Source organism: Camarhynchus parvulus, chromosome 3 (genome assembly GCF_901933205.1).
Source record: "Camarhynchus parvulus chromosome 3, STF_HiC, whole genome shotgun sequence".
NCBI classification, from domain to species: Eukaryota; Metazoa; Chordata; class Aves; order Passeriformes; family Thraupidae; genus Camarhynchus; species Camarhynchus parvulus.
The window spans coordinates 62,707,701-62,722,476 of record NC_044573.1 but is presented as its reverse complement, the minus strand read 5'-3'; the positions used below and the strand labels follow the sequence as shown (position 1 = coordinate 62,722,476).

Below are 14,776 nucleotides of genomic sequence, written 5' to 3'. Positions count from 1 at the left end.
TCGTGCATGGAAGTACTGGGAAGTTAATTTTGCAAGCAAATTGAAAACAAGTGAAGCCATGTGATTCGTTTTAAGAACTCCACAAACTACAGATATGCTTAATTGGAAGTAGACCATGAACCCCACTGGTATCCATGGGGGGGGGTTGGTGATGGTCAAAGGACTGGATAGAGCCTCCAAATGAAACATTCACTCGGGCTTTTCCAGTGAATCAGGTTGCTCAAAAATTATTGAGGGATTGTTTGGAAGAAATATGGGGAAAAAAAGGTTTTTTTAATGAAATGTTTCACTTGTCTTAAGGTAATAATTACAAAGAAAACAGTGGAGTGAGTTCCGTATTAACCATGAATATGTGCCAAAAGCTGGAAATACTAAATAATCCAAATGTTGGTTCCCTTTGGTAAATCTGCATAGAAAAGCAGCAGCAGTGGACAGTGTGGGCTCTGAACAATTTCACTGATTTAGCTGAGGATTCAGCAGAGAGTAGACAGAAGTGCTGTGGAAGTCGTCCTGAAGTTCAGCCTCAGAGGTGCACTTGGCAGAGCCTGCGCTCCAGCACTGCACCTGGGTTGAGGTGAAACGGTGCCCTTACAGATTGTGCTGCAGCCTGCCAAAACAAAGGCAAATGGGTTCTGGGGCCCTTGCACTACCAAGACAGTGCTCTTTGCTCCAAAAGGCAAAACACAATGGATGGCAAGAGAGTTCCCAGACAGTTCAATGCCCCAAAATGTTTTTTTTTTTAAGTGAAAAGAATCTGTCTTCTACAATGCAAAGCTTCAAACCTAACTGTGATCTTCTTACCCCTCTGTTAGTCCATAATTATGGACAGATTTGCAAATATCTCAGATCTGACACCCCTGTGCTTTCCTGTTGAACACAGTTTCAGCTGAAGAAGGGTTGTGTGTGAGGACATTTGTTCCACCTGAAACAATTGCTCCCCTTGCAAGCAAATGAATGTGAGAATTTCTTGCAACCTCGTGAAATGGTAGATCATTGCATCACCTGAAGCTGGTTATGTTCTGGAAATAGGCTTTAAAATGTGAACATGAAGACATATTTCCAAATTCTAAGAGACATTTCCAAGTAATTTTATCAGGACAGATAATAGTCCTTCCTAATTCTACACAGTATAACAGTGGGGACTTGTAAACCTTTCCCTTTTGCATGTAGATAATGCCATAGCAAAACCAAGTCCTATGCTTAATATGGCCACAAAACCATTCTTGCCTTGTTACTAATGTACACATTTTAGTTTTCCAAAATGGGTTTTAAGATTGTTGGGCTTCTCACAAATGCTGGGAGTTTTCATTTAAGTGGAGGAATACTTCTTCTTCCTTCCTTCAAAACCACAATGTTTGAAAAATTGCAAAGCCTATACTGAAAGATAATGGGAAAATGCAAGATCAGGCAAGCTGGATCCTGTGATCTTGTGATCTTGCCAGCTTCAACAGGGAATGATAGCTTTGTATTCCTGCATGTTATAATTCAAGGGTTTATTCCTGGCATAATTCTGCTTTCCTAAGGGGCAGTTTTTTCAGGACCAACATACACAACATCCAAAATGTCCTCAATGTCTCAACATAGACACACATAGTCACATTGACAGAGTTTTATACTTTGCTCCAGAATAACCAGTGTTTCACGGACAGTAGCAGGAGCCCTACATGTACTCTGCCCACTGTCTATACCACAGTCATGAAGACAGTGAAACACTATGGTTTGTATATTACAATTTATCTATGCTCAAGAAGAAGGGCCCACAGTCTGTGAGGCACAAAGCTCCAATTCTCCCTTAATGTGATGAGAAAAGGCAACCTGAAAACTACCTTCAGAAAACATGAAGTTTCTTTCTACCATATGGCTTGGACAACTGTAAAAACAAGAGGGGAAAAAAGAAGTAAAAACTAACAAACTAACAGCCACTATCAAAGGAAAGAGAGGAAACTGAGCAAACCTGTTGTCTTTGTCTGCAGCTGGAAGAAGGGGAATGGAAGGTGTGCGCTGTAGTGTACTAGCTCTTTTTGTCAAACAGGAGGCAGTGTGGACTGCTATTAACTGCTCCAGAGCAAGAACCAGGATGGGTGTGTTTAGCTCCTCACTTCAAAGCTCCCTGCTGAGTCTATTTCTACAAAGATCTTGTCTTACTTCTCTTCTCTGGAGAGATCTGGGTGAAAAACAGTAGGGAAGAGATGTGAAAAATAAGCAGTAATATCTAGGTTGTGTTGCAGAATGTAACTCGTTTAAAAAATCAGCTGTAAAGAGGACATTTATCTAGGAATAGCTCCATACCCATTACTGAGCTTCTCCCCTTCAAAGAGCAAACAAACGCTTATCCATGCTACTGAGCCCAGAAATAGTTCTTGAGAATAGCATGAGTTGAAACCCAAGTGAGTCTGGTACAACCCAAAGTGTGAAACTTCACAGAGAATTATTTGACCAGGACACTTCTAGAGAAGCTCTTAAGTCCCATGGAGGGGACTAATACTCCAGGACATGAACAAGGACAAGACCAGTTCCTAATGACTTTTGAACTACATGTGTGAGGAGCTTAAAATAAAGAAATAAATTAATCTCTGTTCTACAGACAAGGCATTTTTAAAGGAGCATTTAACCAGGGTCAAGCCAAGAGCAAAGCCAAATTAGTTTTGTTCCAATTGCATAGATCAGTTTTGAAGCATATTTTTATTCTGTAAAATGTGTTCAAAAATTATCAAAAACATTTCTCACTATTGAAGCCTTATTCTGAAGTTTCCTGGAAAGAGTATCCTGGAATGTGAGATCATTTCTTCATTTCTCCCATGGGACAGACACATGCACACATGCACATAGAAATAATCGTAAAAAAATATGTGATGTGTATCTTCCGTGGAAACAAACACGCTGCTCTTGGTGTGTACTTTCATGTGTGCACGTAAAGGAAATTGACCTCGGTAAACAAGGCTGTGTTCACAACAAAAAAGTAGAGAGGGCTTGGGAGGGCTTCTTCTCCTGAGTGGTGGCTAGGAGATGCAGCCCCTGCACATAGAATGTCCACGCTGGTTACACATGAATGTCTTTCACTGCATTTCTGCCTTTCCTTGCATTTCTGCCTTTCCCTGCAGCGAAACTCCTGGCGTACGCCAGAGAGCCAACTTGTTGCATCCGTGTCAGGCGAGCCCAGATGCGGTCACCGTGCCACCCAGGTGCCCCAGTGACCGGGGGCTGTGGGGCGGCTGCTGACTGCCCGTGTATTTGTTTTGTTACATCAGCAAGAGTGGACTGCCACGCTCTCAGGCTTTCCGCGGGCTGGTTTTTTGCTGTGCCTTCAATCCTCTCCCTCCTCCTCCCCCAGCTCCGAGCTCTCCGCCCGCAGAGCGCCCCTCCTCCTGGGCTGCCTCCCCTCCCTCTCCCCTCCTCTCGCACAGTCAGAGGCTTGAAAACTTGTTAAAAGCTCTCCCAGTGTTCCAAGTTAGAAAAAACTTTTACGAGGTATCAGCACTTTTCTTTCATTAGTGGGGAAGGAAGGATGAAAAATACAAAACAGCAGTAGACTTTTAAAGTTTAAATAGACAGGTCTGAGTGCCTGAACGTGCTCTTCCATTTTAGTTTAACCCTCCAAAGAAGTGCTCTGATCCATTTTCACTGCTGATCAGCAAGGGTAAGTTGAAAGTTTTCCTCTTTCACTTTTTCATCATTTTTTGAATCCTTTTTTTTTCTCTGAAAATACTTATTTTCTTTTTTCTTCCTTTTTTCCCCTGCACCCTAAAAATTCTGTGTTATTGCGTTGAGGGTTGAACTTGTTTAAAGACACACATCTCTAAACAGCGTAGATTCCCTTTAAGCGCTCAGTTCCAGCTTGGAGGAATGCTTTGCTTTCTTTTGCCACATTTCTATACATTTCTAGAAGTGCTACACTTTTGCAACTTGTAACCTTGTTCGGCCGAAGGAGGAACTGCGGCGAAGTTGCGAGCGCCGGGCTGCGGAGATTTGTTGCTGCCGCAAGCGATCTCTCCCCTCCACCGCCTCTCGGTCTATCTCAGCTCTTTTAAAGAAAAAGCCGAGGTGTGCTTCACTCTTCTCTGCTGTAACGAAATTGCATCAGAAGTTAGCAACAGGGAGACTTTGCCTTGGATGCGTCCCATTCCTTCCCCACACGTTTTGCTTTCATATGGAAATCCTGATTGATGCCTGATAGTTTGAGCAGAGCAAGCTCCTTAATTAGATGCCTTGTTAAATGCTGCAGCTACTGAAGTGGTGACTTTTACGTGGTCTCCCTGATAAGTTTTTTTCCCCTTTTCTTTTAAAATAGATGTGATAAAATCCAGACACGGGTTATGGATTTTTAACCTGGTTTGTATATAGTTACTCTGTTTTAGCAACCTCAGTGAGGGATTTTAGAGAAGGAATGTGGGATATCATGATATGCCTTACCACGTTGGCAATGTCTGTGAAAGTCTTGGGTAGATATAAATGAAAGTTGTCTAGGAAGGACTGTACATAATCCACATATGACACATTCCCTGTATAATACCTCAAAGACTTAATTGTTAAAATGCAGATGAAAAAATACTTGAGCAGCATCTCTTGGAGAACTCAAAACCTTTTCATGTTGCAAGACTTGGAGTGATTCCTCATAGCTGTTGTTGCCTGCTGCTCACCAGTAGTTAAAAAGCAGCATGAGGAAGGAGAAATAAGAGCCTTCAGCTGAAAGACAGACGAAGCAGAGAGTCTATCTTATCGAGTAACACACGAGCAAGGATACTGTGTGCTTATATGTGTCCTCATATTTTGCCTTGAGATAACCAGCAAGCCTCATGGAGCAGCATATTTCCTCTAAGGATTTCATTTTTTTACACGATTCTTATGACGAAGACCCTGGTAATGAGCACAAAAATGGGATATGGACACCTTTTGCCTGACGTCCGTCCCAGTGTGTGTGCGCGCGTGTGTGTGCGCATAGGGAGCGAGTTAGAGGACTTGCGTGAAGCTTTCATCCTGCCATTTTTAACATCTGGACAGCACACCACACGGCAGAATTTAAGCCTCTAGTCTTTGGGATGTTTACTGAAGTGTTTCCTTCAGAAACTTCAAAGTCAAACACTGGCACTGACACACGGTACCTAACAAGCACTCGAATGGCAGAAAGGCAAGGGGCAGGCTGGGATCAGGAGAGGGAAGACAGGGATGGACACAAGGGATTTGATTTGCAACATCAAGCTAAATGCTTATACACACAGGAGCACAGACAGATTTAACACTCTAAAGTTATCTCAGCTCTCATATTATGCAAGCCCAAGAGATTAATTTTCTTTGTCTCTGCAAGGAACCAGGGCCAAGGATTCTTGTGGGTATGAGGAAGGTTAGAGGACATTGAGCAATGCATCTGTTTCATTAGATACATTGCTCTCTTTCCCCCCAGTCTCTGGTATCTCCTTCCCATGTTACTCACTGAATTTGCCTCCTGTAGAGGCACCTGGACTGTTGTTTGTGCCATTTATGTACTTAGAGCCAGATTTCAAGATTCTCAAGGAGGAGCATCAGAGAGCCTGAGGTCCCCTCAGGGAATTCAGCGTTCCTTCCCTTAATTCCAAAGTGAGTCAGGAGAGGGATGAATCTGAGCATTAACACAGAGGATAGACCTGACTTGTACAACTAGGGAATGTCTAAGAATGTGCTTACAGTTGCCTTTGCAAATATGCTTTATTAAATTACGTGTGGAGGGTGCAAGATGGGAAAGGCAGAGGCTCTGAGGTAGATCTGGTAGCGACTGACCACTAGCAGTGCTGGCAGACAAAGGAAAAATCACAGTTGTGACACTTTAAACTCTAGTTACTGCAACCATTTTGTGTGTAACCTTTGTCCTGTGGATGAAATGAACTGAAGCTCATCTGCAGACCTATATATGAACTACACCTTCCCAAGGGAATGTCTGCAAGGCATTTGCTTATTTTTATAAGCTTTTGGAAAGCTAGCCTTCCATGTTCCAGCAGGTCCAAACCCAATGAGTTGTATATTCTTTCTCTGCAATTCATGTTACTTTTGGGAAACACTCAAGCTGATTTATATTTGGGGTCCAGAGCCTTCTTTTTTGTTGTCTAGGTGTGTGTGAGCACAAATACAAAGATAGAAAAAGTTGGAAATACAAAGCTTTGGCCTGTTTCCCAATTACTTCAGCTGCACAATCCCATTTTAGAACCCACTCTAACTCTTGCTGCTCTTCCATCCACTGGCTTGTGACCTTCTAACACTATAGTCAGACCTAGGACATTACCACAGCACAGAGTTTGCATTATTCTCCTTGGAAAATATGAACCAGATGACATGATGAATGCCGTCCATAAAAAACAGTTCTAGAATTTCTTAATTGTGGCTTACAAATCAAATGTCTTATATATGTGGTCATCCTAAACCCGTGCAGATGAATGCTGTCAGATCTCCTGCTGCTCTATGGATTTTTTTCCCTGCCTTTACCCACACACAGTAGGACCTGGAAGAAATCCATCTTTTAAAGACTGGTGGATTTTAATACTAGGCCAGCATTAGTCTGCCTCAGAGAAGGTTATGATCCTGTAAAGTATTAATCAGTAGGAACTCATGAAATGCACGTACTCATCATAAGCCATATCCTTAAACTTCTGAAGTAATGAGTTTGTATGAATTGAATAGGCCAGCCTGTGTCATTCAGTGGACTCCTTTAAGTTATTTGGAAGTGTTAAAACAAGCTAAAGTCCAGAAAGCTAAAGAGCTATTTTTAAAGGTTGTCTGCCAACTATTTCAAGCTAATTACAAAGCTAGAATACTTAAGTACCTGTTTGATACAAACCCTCTTTTTATACCTGGTAAACAGATTTGTAATCGGTTAATAAAACTGGTCTTTCAGTGCCCTGAAAGTAAACAAGTTAGATCCGATGAATGAATTTTCTCTACAACAAAGCAAAGTACTGTGTTTCATAAAGCAATGGAATCCACTTAAGAAAAGGAATAATATATTTGTGCCACCACAAGGTTATCTGATTAACAGTACAATGTTTTGAATTGATGTGGGTTTTTTTATCACTGGCAAAGGCTAGCATGTAACTGATCTCTTTTTTTAAAAAGTTGCTTTTCAGAACTATGTATGAGTAATTCAAGCATGGAATGTTTCCTCCTGGAGTTTATATTGCCAGCGGACACAAATGAAACTTAGCAATTTTACATGCTGAAGCAAATTAAAAAATAGGGAGTAAATTCTCCAAATACTGCAGGTGTGGGATTAAGTAGGTCAAAACTGAAGTAAATCATATTGCATTAATGAACCAGAGAGGAGTGTAATTAGAAAACCAACAACACATAACTGCCTAGAAATAACATATCCTCTGTTTTCTTAATCAGGCTTTCAATCTGAAATAACATTTAGACAGTAAAAAAAGTACATGGAGTCTGAGGAAAGTCTGTTAACTCAATAGTTTCTAGTCGCTGGAAAGCTGACTAATTAAATCAAGAAGCTGTTCCTTGAAAAACCTCCTTCTGTCCCCTTGCACTAGGACATGGAGCTTGCCTTTAAAACAAACTGCACGTGTTGTATAGTTACAGGCTGTTCTCTATTTTAACAATCCCTGCCTGAGGAGGAACCTGGTCCCATTTCATTCCAGACTTTCCAGGGACCTCCACACTTCTCTGCCTGACTCCTTCTCTGCCGCTCCAGCCCAAAAAGACAAACTCACTTTTTCTGGGAAGGATGAAAGCTGAGGATGGCTGAGGGGATGTGTCAGAGACAAACATGCTGTGTTTGCTCCTCCTGGCAGAGGCTCCCAGTTTTAAAAGTTTGAAGCAGGCCTGATCCTTTGATGGGGCTTCATTCATGAGAAGAGCTAATTACATGAGGAAGGGTCAACAGGCTGCAGTGGCTGAACTTCTGAGCCAGCTGTTAAGGCAGATGGAGGAAATGGCCCTGGGGTATTTTTCAGGGGTTCAAAGATAATTGGCATCTCAGAGCTATCAGAACGAGTACTTTAAACACTGTCTCCCATTACTTTCTCAGACTCAGTGGCAGGAACGGTGTGTTTTTATTTGGCATCTATTGTTATGTTTGAGTTTGCCAGATTTATACTCTTGTGTTCCCAGTGACTCACCGCTTCTTGAAAGCAAGTCTCCTTGGTGCTAAAATTTCCCATTTTATGAATTATCCAAAAAGCGCGTATTCTATAAATGACCTCCACTAGGGAATATAGCCATGATGCAGTGGGGAGGAAATCATTTGGACATTATCAAAACTGTTAATACCAGGAAGGGATTACTCAGCATCCATGGAACAAATATCCATGCCCAACAGCATTCACATTAAAAGGGAAACTTCATGATTATTTTTCCTTTTAAGTTCCTGATTTCATATGATTTCATGCTTTTTCATGTCGGGCAAGTTAAAATATAAGTTTTAATAAGATTGCCATTCTCCAGTTGATAAAAATCTATAGTGAAATTTGTTTTTCTTAGGAATCTAAAGCATCAAGCAAACGATTTCATTTCTTTTATGTCACCCTGTGTGTTTCCACATATCCTGAGAAGCTGCCTGTGTCCCAGAAACGAGCACTTTAAAACTCAAGTCAGGAAAGACATTTTAAACTTGTAGTGTTCAACACTTGGAATGTAAATTACAGCCAGGAGTCGCCTTACAAACAGAGTATATTTACCTTTTTTTTCCTGCTAAATCTTTTCCTTTCAAAACAAAGAAGGAATTTAAATACAAAAAGATGCAAATACAAACCTGAAACTCCAATGAATTAAGCAAATCACAGATAAACAGGAAACCAGTTCCTCCAATATAGTAACATGATCTTAGCTGTGTTTCATGTATTTACAATTTTTTGTTCCTTCATAAAATTATAGGTAAATAATGCTTTCTTTGATCTTTGTGATGAAAATACTAATGTATAAGCTTAATTTAGACAGCAAATGCTTTTTCTGAAGTTTAGTAGAGTTTTTACTTGGCATCATTAGGAACTATACCCTTAAATATACTACATGCTATGAAGTTACAGGCAGAAGCTCAGTTTAATATTTCTGTGTAGCAAAAACAACATGTATTTTGTAAAGGTAGAATTTTAGGGATATGACCTCAGTTGGATGGGGTAATATTAACCTAATATTAACCTAAGGTAGCCTATTGTATTTAGGTTATACCGTGGTTTGCCTTTTTAGTATCTGAAAGAGTGAACATAAAAATTACATTAAATGATCAATCCTCACTGAAACCGAGAAATCTTTCATGTATTCCTAGCATATTTAGGCAGTGCTACTACTTATTCCACACCCTGCTTCAGCTGTGTGTCACATCTGTTTTTCACCTGAGGCAGGTGTAGGTCATTGAACTGAGGCTGCCATCAAGGAAGTTGAGACAACCACAGTGATCACTGAGGGTTATCAGGGGCCTTCCTGAAAACTGGAGTGAAATTAGAATTAGGAACTTTTTCGATTGGGCTCTGAGACATTATATGTTATTTTCTCTTTTCAGTTTCCTTGACTTCCCACTTCACCTGCAGACTTACTAAAACTCCAGTTTCTCTTCAGGTTGTGTAAAATACATTAATTACAACAAAGCTGATGCCACTGCTCTATTAGTATTGATCAGTGATTTAGTGTGTCAAAGGTATTAAAGCTCTCTGACTTAATCCTTGCTATTTTTTTTTCCTTTGTGTCCTTGTTTAGCCAGCATCCTGTGAAGATGGGTGATTGGAGTGCCTTGGGAAAACTTCTTGACAAAGTTCAAGCCTATTCTACTGCAGGTGGGAAAGTATGGCTGTCTGTCCTCTTCATTTTCCGAATCTTGCTATTGGGAACAGCAGTTGAATCTGCTTGGGGAGATGAACAGTCTGCATTCCGGTGTAACACTCAACAGCCTGGTTGCGAGAACGTCTGCTATGACAAGTCCTTTCCCATCTCCCATGTACGCTTTTGGGTTCTGCAGATCATATTTGTGTCTGTACCTACCCTTTTGTACCTGGCACATGTGTTCTACGTAATGAGGAAAGAAGAGAAGCTGAACAAAAGAGAAGAAGAGCTAAAAGTAGTGGCAAATGATGGTGTGAATGTGGATATGCATCTCAAGCAAATAGAAATTAAAAAATTCAAGTATGGGATCGAAGAGCATGGCAAAGTGAAGATGCGTGGGGGACTGCTCCGTACTTATATCATCAGCATCCTGTTTAAGTCTGTCTTCGAGGTGGCTTTCTTGCTGATACAGTGGTACATTTATGGGTTTAGCCTGAATGCCATCTACACTTGTGAGCGAGACCCATGCCCACACAGAGTGGACTGTTTCCTCTCCCGTCCAACTGAGAAAACCATCTTCATCCTCTTCATGCTGGTGGTGTCCTTGGTGTCTCTCGCCTTGAATATCATTGAGCTTTTTTATGTGTTCTTCAAGGGTGTCAAGGATCGTGTGAAAGGGAAAACCGACCCCTACTCCCACAGCGGTGCCATGAGCCCTTCCAAAGACTGTGGCTCCCCCAAATATGCTTATTACAATGGCTGCTCGTCACCGACCGCCCCCTTGTCTCCCATGTCTCCTCCAGGGTACAAGCTTGTTACTGGAGACAGGAACAACTCCTCCTGTCGTAACTACAATAAACAAGCCAGCGAGCAAAATTGGGCCAACTACAGCGCGGAGCAGAACAGAATGGGGCAGGCTGGCAGCACCATCTCCAACTCGCACGCCCAGCCCTTCGACTTCTCTGATGAGCACCAGAACACGAAAAAACTGGCGTCAGGACATGAGCTGCAGCCCCTCACCATTGTGGACCAGAGGCCTCCTAGCAGAGCCAGCAGCCGAGCCAGCAGCAGGCCTCGACCTGACGACCTCGAGATCTAAGCTTCTTGATGCAGTACTTACTCAACTACGAAACGACGTGCATTGGAAGATGCCGTCAGTGCTGATCTTGTTCCAGTGGAGGTGGTACTTAACAGTCTCAAGCAGGAGATTTTAACAATCATAAAAGAAAAAAAAAGCAAAACAAACAAGCAAACAAACTTTTAAAATACTTGCTGGTTCTTTGGGGGGTGTGGGGTTGGTGTGGGGTGGTACAGTACACATTGATATTTAATGTAGCTGGTTTAAAGAATTTAAATACTAAAAAAAAAAAAAAAAGGAAAAAAGATAGGTAGTACTAAGGTAAAGGGCTGTTTTTCTAGAAAGGCTGTAAATATCTGAGTGTATGTGTATGTGTGTACTATCATGTTTGTTTCTAAAGATTCTTCCATAATACTAAAACCCAATAATAACTGAACTCACATTTGTCAGGGTGAAGTGCTACCTGAAGATGAAAACATTTTTCCTATTCAACATGCAAAAAAGTCCAGGATTGCCTCTGATCATTTCCCTGTCAAGAACATTCCATTCTTAGAAAGGGCACTTTGAAGGTAAACTTTCCTACATGGTCCCCTGGGTTGTTGGAAGGCTCCTGTGAGGACAATTTACAGTCTTGGAGTCGTTCAATTCAAATTTCAGGCATGGCCCACCAAGAGATACTTTGGTCACCTACTCTTCCAGCCCTTCATGCAGGTGTATTTTGTGATGTGCGTAAATGGGATGGCTCCACACATGTGGAACCAGCAACGACACAGTCTTGCCCACAGCAATACTTGTGTCCTGCTACTTATGTAGAGTCTCTTTAGTATTACATGAAACAGAGTTTGCTGCCACTTGCAGATTTAAGCATCAAGACAAGCAAGCAACTGCCTTTAGTGAATTTTATCACACCTTTATGTGTACTAAGGGTGTAGGTATGTGTGTGGATGTGGAGGTAAAAGTATACACAAAACACCCTCAGAAGCATAGGCTGAGAAATAAACGCACACAGGTTACTTGCAGTTGACACTTTCTCATGGATGTTGTGAAGATCTGGGCCACTATGGTGTTTACATTCTCTGGTTCCTTCAATGTAAGTGAAGCACATGTTGTTATATTTTTTTAATTCTATAAAATATTTTCCATGTATCCTAAATGGATGCTCTTTTAAGAATAAAAAAAAAAATCTAAAGGGCCTAATCCTGGATGTCGTGCTCTGGAAAATCTCTTTCGAAGTTGTTGAGAGTTTTGCCTCAACAAATCTGCAGGATCAAGCCCAAGATGTAGCGAACCATGTTCTTGCTGGCATGAATGATTTTCTTTTGTAGAAGTTAGGGGTGGAAAAGACCCATTAGGTCATCTAGCCAATCTCCCTGATAGGTAATAATGATGCTTGAATGATAGAAGATGTAGTACTGTAAGCAAGCTTTAGTCTTTGATGAGAGAAACTTAGAAGAAGTGCTTTGTGCTGGATTAATAATAAAATATGCCTAAATGGCTTTTGCAGTAACTGGTATTTTTCTTGTTCTAAATATTCATATTTACTGAACTGCAATGTCCACTGAGTTTGACAGTTAGGTCTTTCTAGAGGGCTCTAGCAACTTTAGTGTTTACAGTTAGATTATGTTTGAAACGCAAGTGAAGTTGAAAGGATTTTTAAAGAGTACAATTCTAGCTAATTTATTTGAAATATATGCTAAAGAAATCTACCAGTTTCTTCAAATGCATAGCCTCTTAGCTGAACACAGATTGACCAAGGAAATACAAAACTTGGTTTCATTTTGCAGCAACACAGATAAATTGTTTCATTTAATACATTATATTAATTTGTCTGACATTCCATGTTAAACTACTGTTGTCTTCAACTTCATTGCATGTATGCAACCATAGTTTGTCAGATCATGTTGTCTGGAGAACATTAGTCAATAAAGTTTTAATTTAGTATAAATACATTTTCTAATTGTCTTTTACTGTTTCATATGTCCATAGATATCTTTAGTTTCAGTCTGATAATCTAAACTCATTCCTCCTGTGTTCATTTTCCCCCAGTCATTCTGCATTTCAGAAGCTTCCTTTATTTAATCCATCTGGGTTTGCTTTGAACTGAAATTCCACAGGACCATGTTCAGACACCCTCACAACAACTGGAAAAACAAGCATTGTCTCTGCCACTCCTGAAACAAAGTTATGTTCAGCATGAACAAATATTGCTAGGAGTCTCAGAAAATGTATATTTATTTGCAAACTATTATAAAAATGACAGTCCTTAAAGATTGTCACATAGTTTCTCAAGCAATTTTTTATATGGCTTAGATGTAACATTATGAAATCATTGCATCTAGTTTACATGTCCTCAGATTGCTCAAGTGACAGTCAGTTTCAATTTCTGAAATTAAAACTTCATTTTTTCAAGCTCATTAGGAGAAAGGTACTGATTTTGATAAGGCTAGGATTTTGCACATTGCTTCTCCCTCTTCACCCTTTATGTCCCCATTACTGATAAAGTCATACAGTGCTTGGCTTTTCAGGATTGGTCTCTAGATGTAAGGTGGTTCAACTCTTTCTTTTATTTGAAAAGTGAAAATATAATGTTCATGTGATTATCATAGAAGGTTTTACTTTCAAATTTACTTGTTATTTTAAGTCCAAATTCCTTCCCTTATTAGTAAAGATGGGTAAAAAAGCAAGGCAGTGGTAGTAGATTTATAGCTCTGAGAGATACTACAAAAGTACCAGCACAAGGAATGACTCCTTGAAGTTTTCCTTAAATAATAACAATGAGTCATATTTAAGCTGACATGTCCTAGTTCATCTGCACAAATGGAAGGGCATTCCAAGCATTTTGTAAGGATCATGCCCTTGGAAAGGTGGACACCGAAGCATTCAGAGAAGGGCTCCCCCTGAGATAAAATGTAGTGTCTCCTAGACAGGCTGAATGTCAGGTATGTCCCATGGGGCATCTTGGACAACTGAAATAATTTAGTGCTTCAGTACCAAGGCTCTCTGAGTGATTTTTTTTTTTTTTTGGTGTAATGCATGTGTGTGCACATGTAGGGTAAAGACATCCCAGAGGCTATTTTTCCCACCTGGATTTATTTCTGTGGACGGCATTTATTATACACTTCAAAGTCATCATAATTTTGTATGCCATTCATCTAGTTCTTTAGGTTCTTTCTCCCAGTGCATCCCTGCAGCAGCATTTGCTTTGTCTACAGATGACACAAAATAAGCTGTGATACAATGCTAGCACACACTTCTCAGCCTTTGTAGAAAGATATGTTAGATATTGATTTCAAACTGGAAAAGATGCAAAAATACAATCTGAAGGTAATTAAAAACATAAAACCCAATTTCACATCCTGTTAATTATTTTAAAATTGTGTTTATGTTTTGTGTAGCAGTATTTTGCAAAAAAGGCAAATCATAGGGCTTCCACCCTATCCCAACAAATTGAAATGCTTTTAAAGAGTAAAGTTAGAAGGAAAAGTTACAGACAGCCTAAAATCTATATGCATATCATGTAATTTCAAGACTTTTTAAATACTGTGAGCACACACTGAAGGTTATTTCCTAATTTAGAAATTCTATTTCCATAATTAAAGTGGAAACTACAGTAAAAGTTTGAGAACAGGAACAAATTATGTGATCGTACCTTCCTCATCCACTGAAATCCATCATTTTTAAGGAATGCACTTGTGTCTCTTGTCCAGAACCACATCTCCCACATCTGTCTGCAGCACTCCTACACTGACTCAGCTGTGCACTGCCACAATGCTGCCTTTCCCTCAGACTTTCTCTACAGCTTGTTATTGATTAAAACAGAGGGAAAAAAATAGCAATGTAAGGAGTAGAGTTTTTCAAGTCAGATGTAGGAGTTCTGAAGTTACCTTGACTGGTTAATCCAGAGTTCTGAGTATGTCAGATCAAAAGCTCCTCCAGTTTTGGTCATGTCTGTTTCTATTCTGCTGAGACAGA

The 14,776-nt window shown here is 40.3% G+C and overlaps 1 protein-coding gene across 2 annotated transcripts; it reads left to right on the top strand.

Annotated features, from left to right (window-relative positions):
- The first annotated feature begins 3,374 nt into the window (after nucleotides 1-3,374).
- On the top strand, nucleotides 3,375-12,751 carry GJA1 (gap junction protein alpha 1). Of its 2 annotated transcripts, none has more exons than XM_030944828.1 (2): nucleotides 3,375-3,637; nucleotides 9,668-12,751. In XM_030944828.1, exon 2 carries the CDS (start codon nucleotides 9,680-9,682, stop codon nucleotides 10,823-10,825), a length of 1,146 nt encoding a protein of 381 aa, XP_030800688.1. In that variant the 5' UTR covers nucleotides 3,375-3,637; nucleotides 9,668-9,679; the 3' UTR covers nucleotides 10,826-12,751. The 2 variants fall into 2 exon arrangements, with proteins under 2 accessions (XP_030800688.1, XP_030800687.1); XM_030944827.1 differs by having other exon boundaries at nucleotides 9,664-12,751.
- The last annotated feature ends 2,025 nt before the right edge of the window (nucleotides 12,752-14,776 follow it).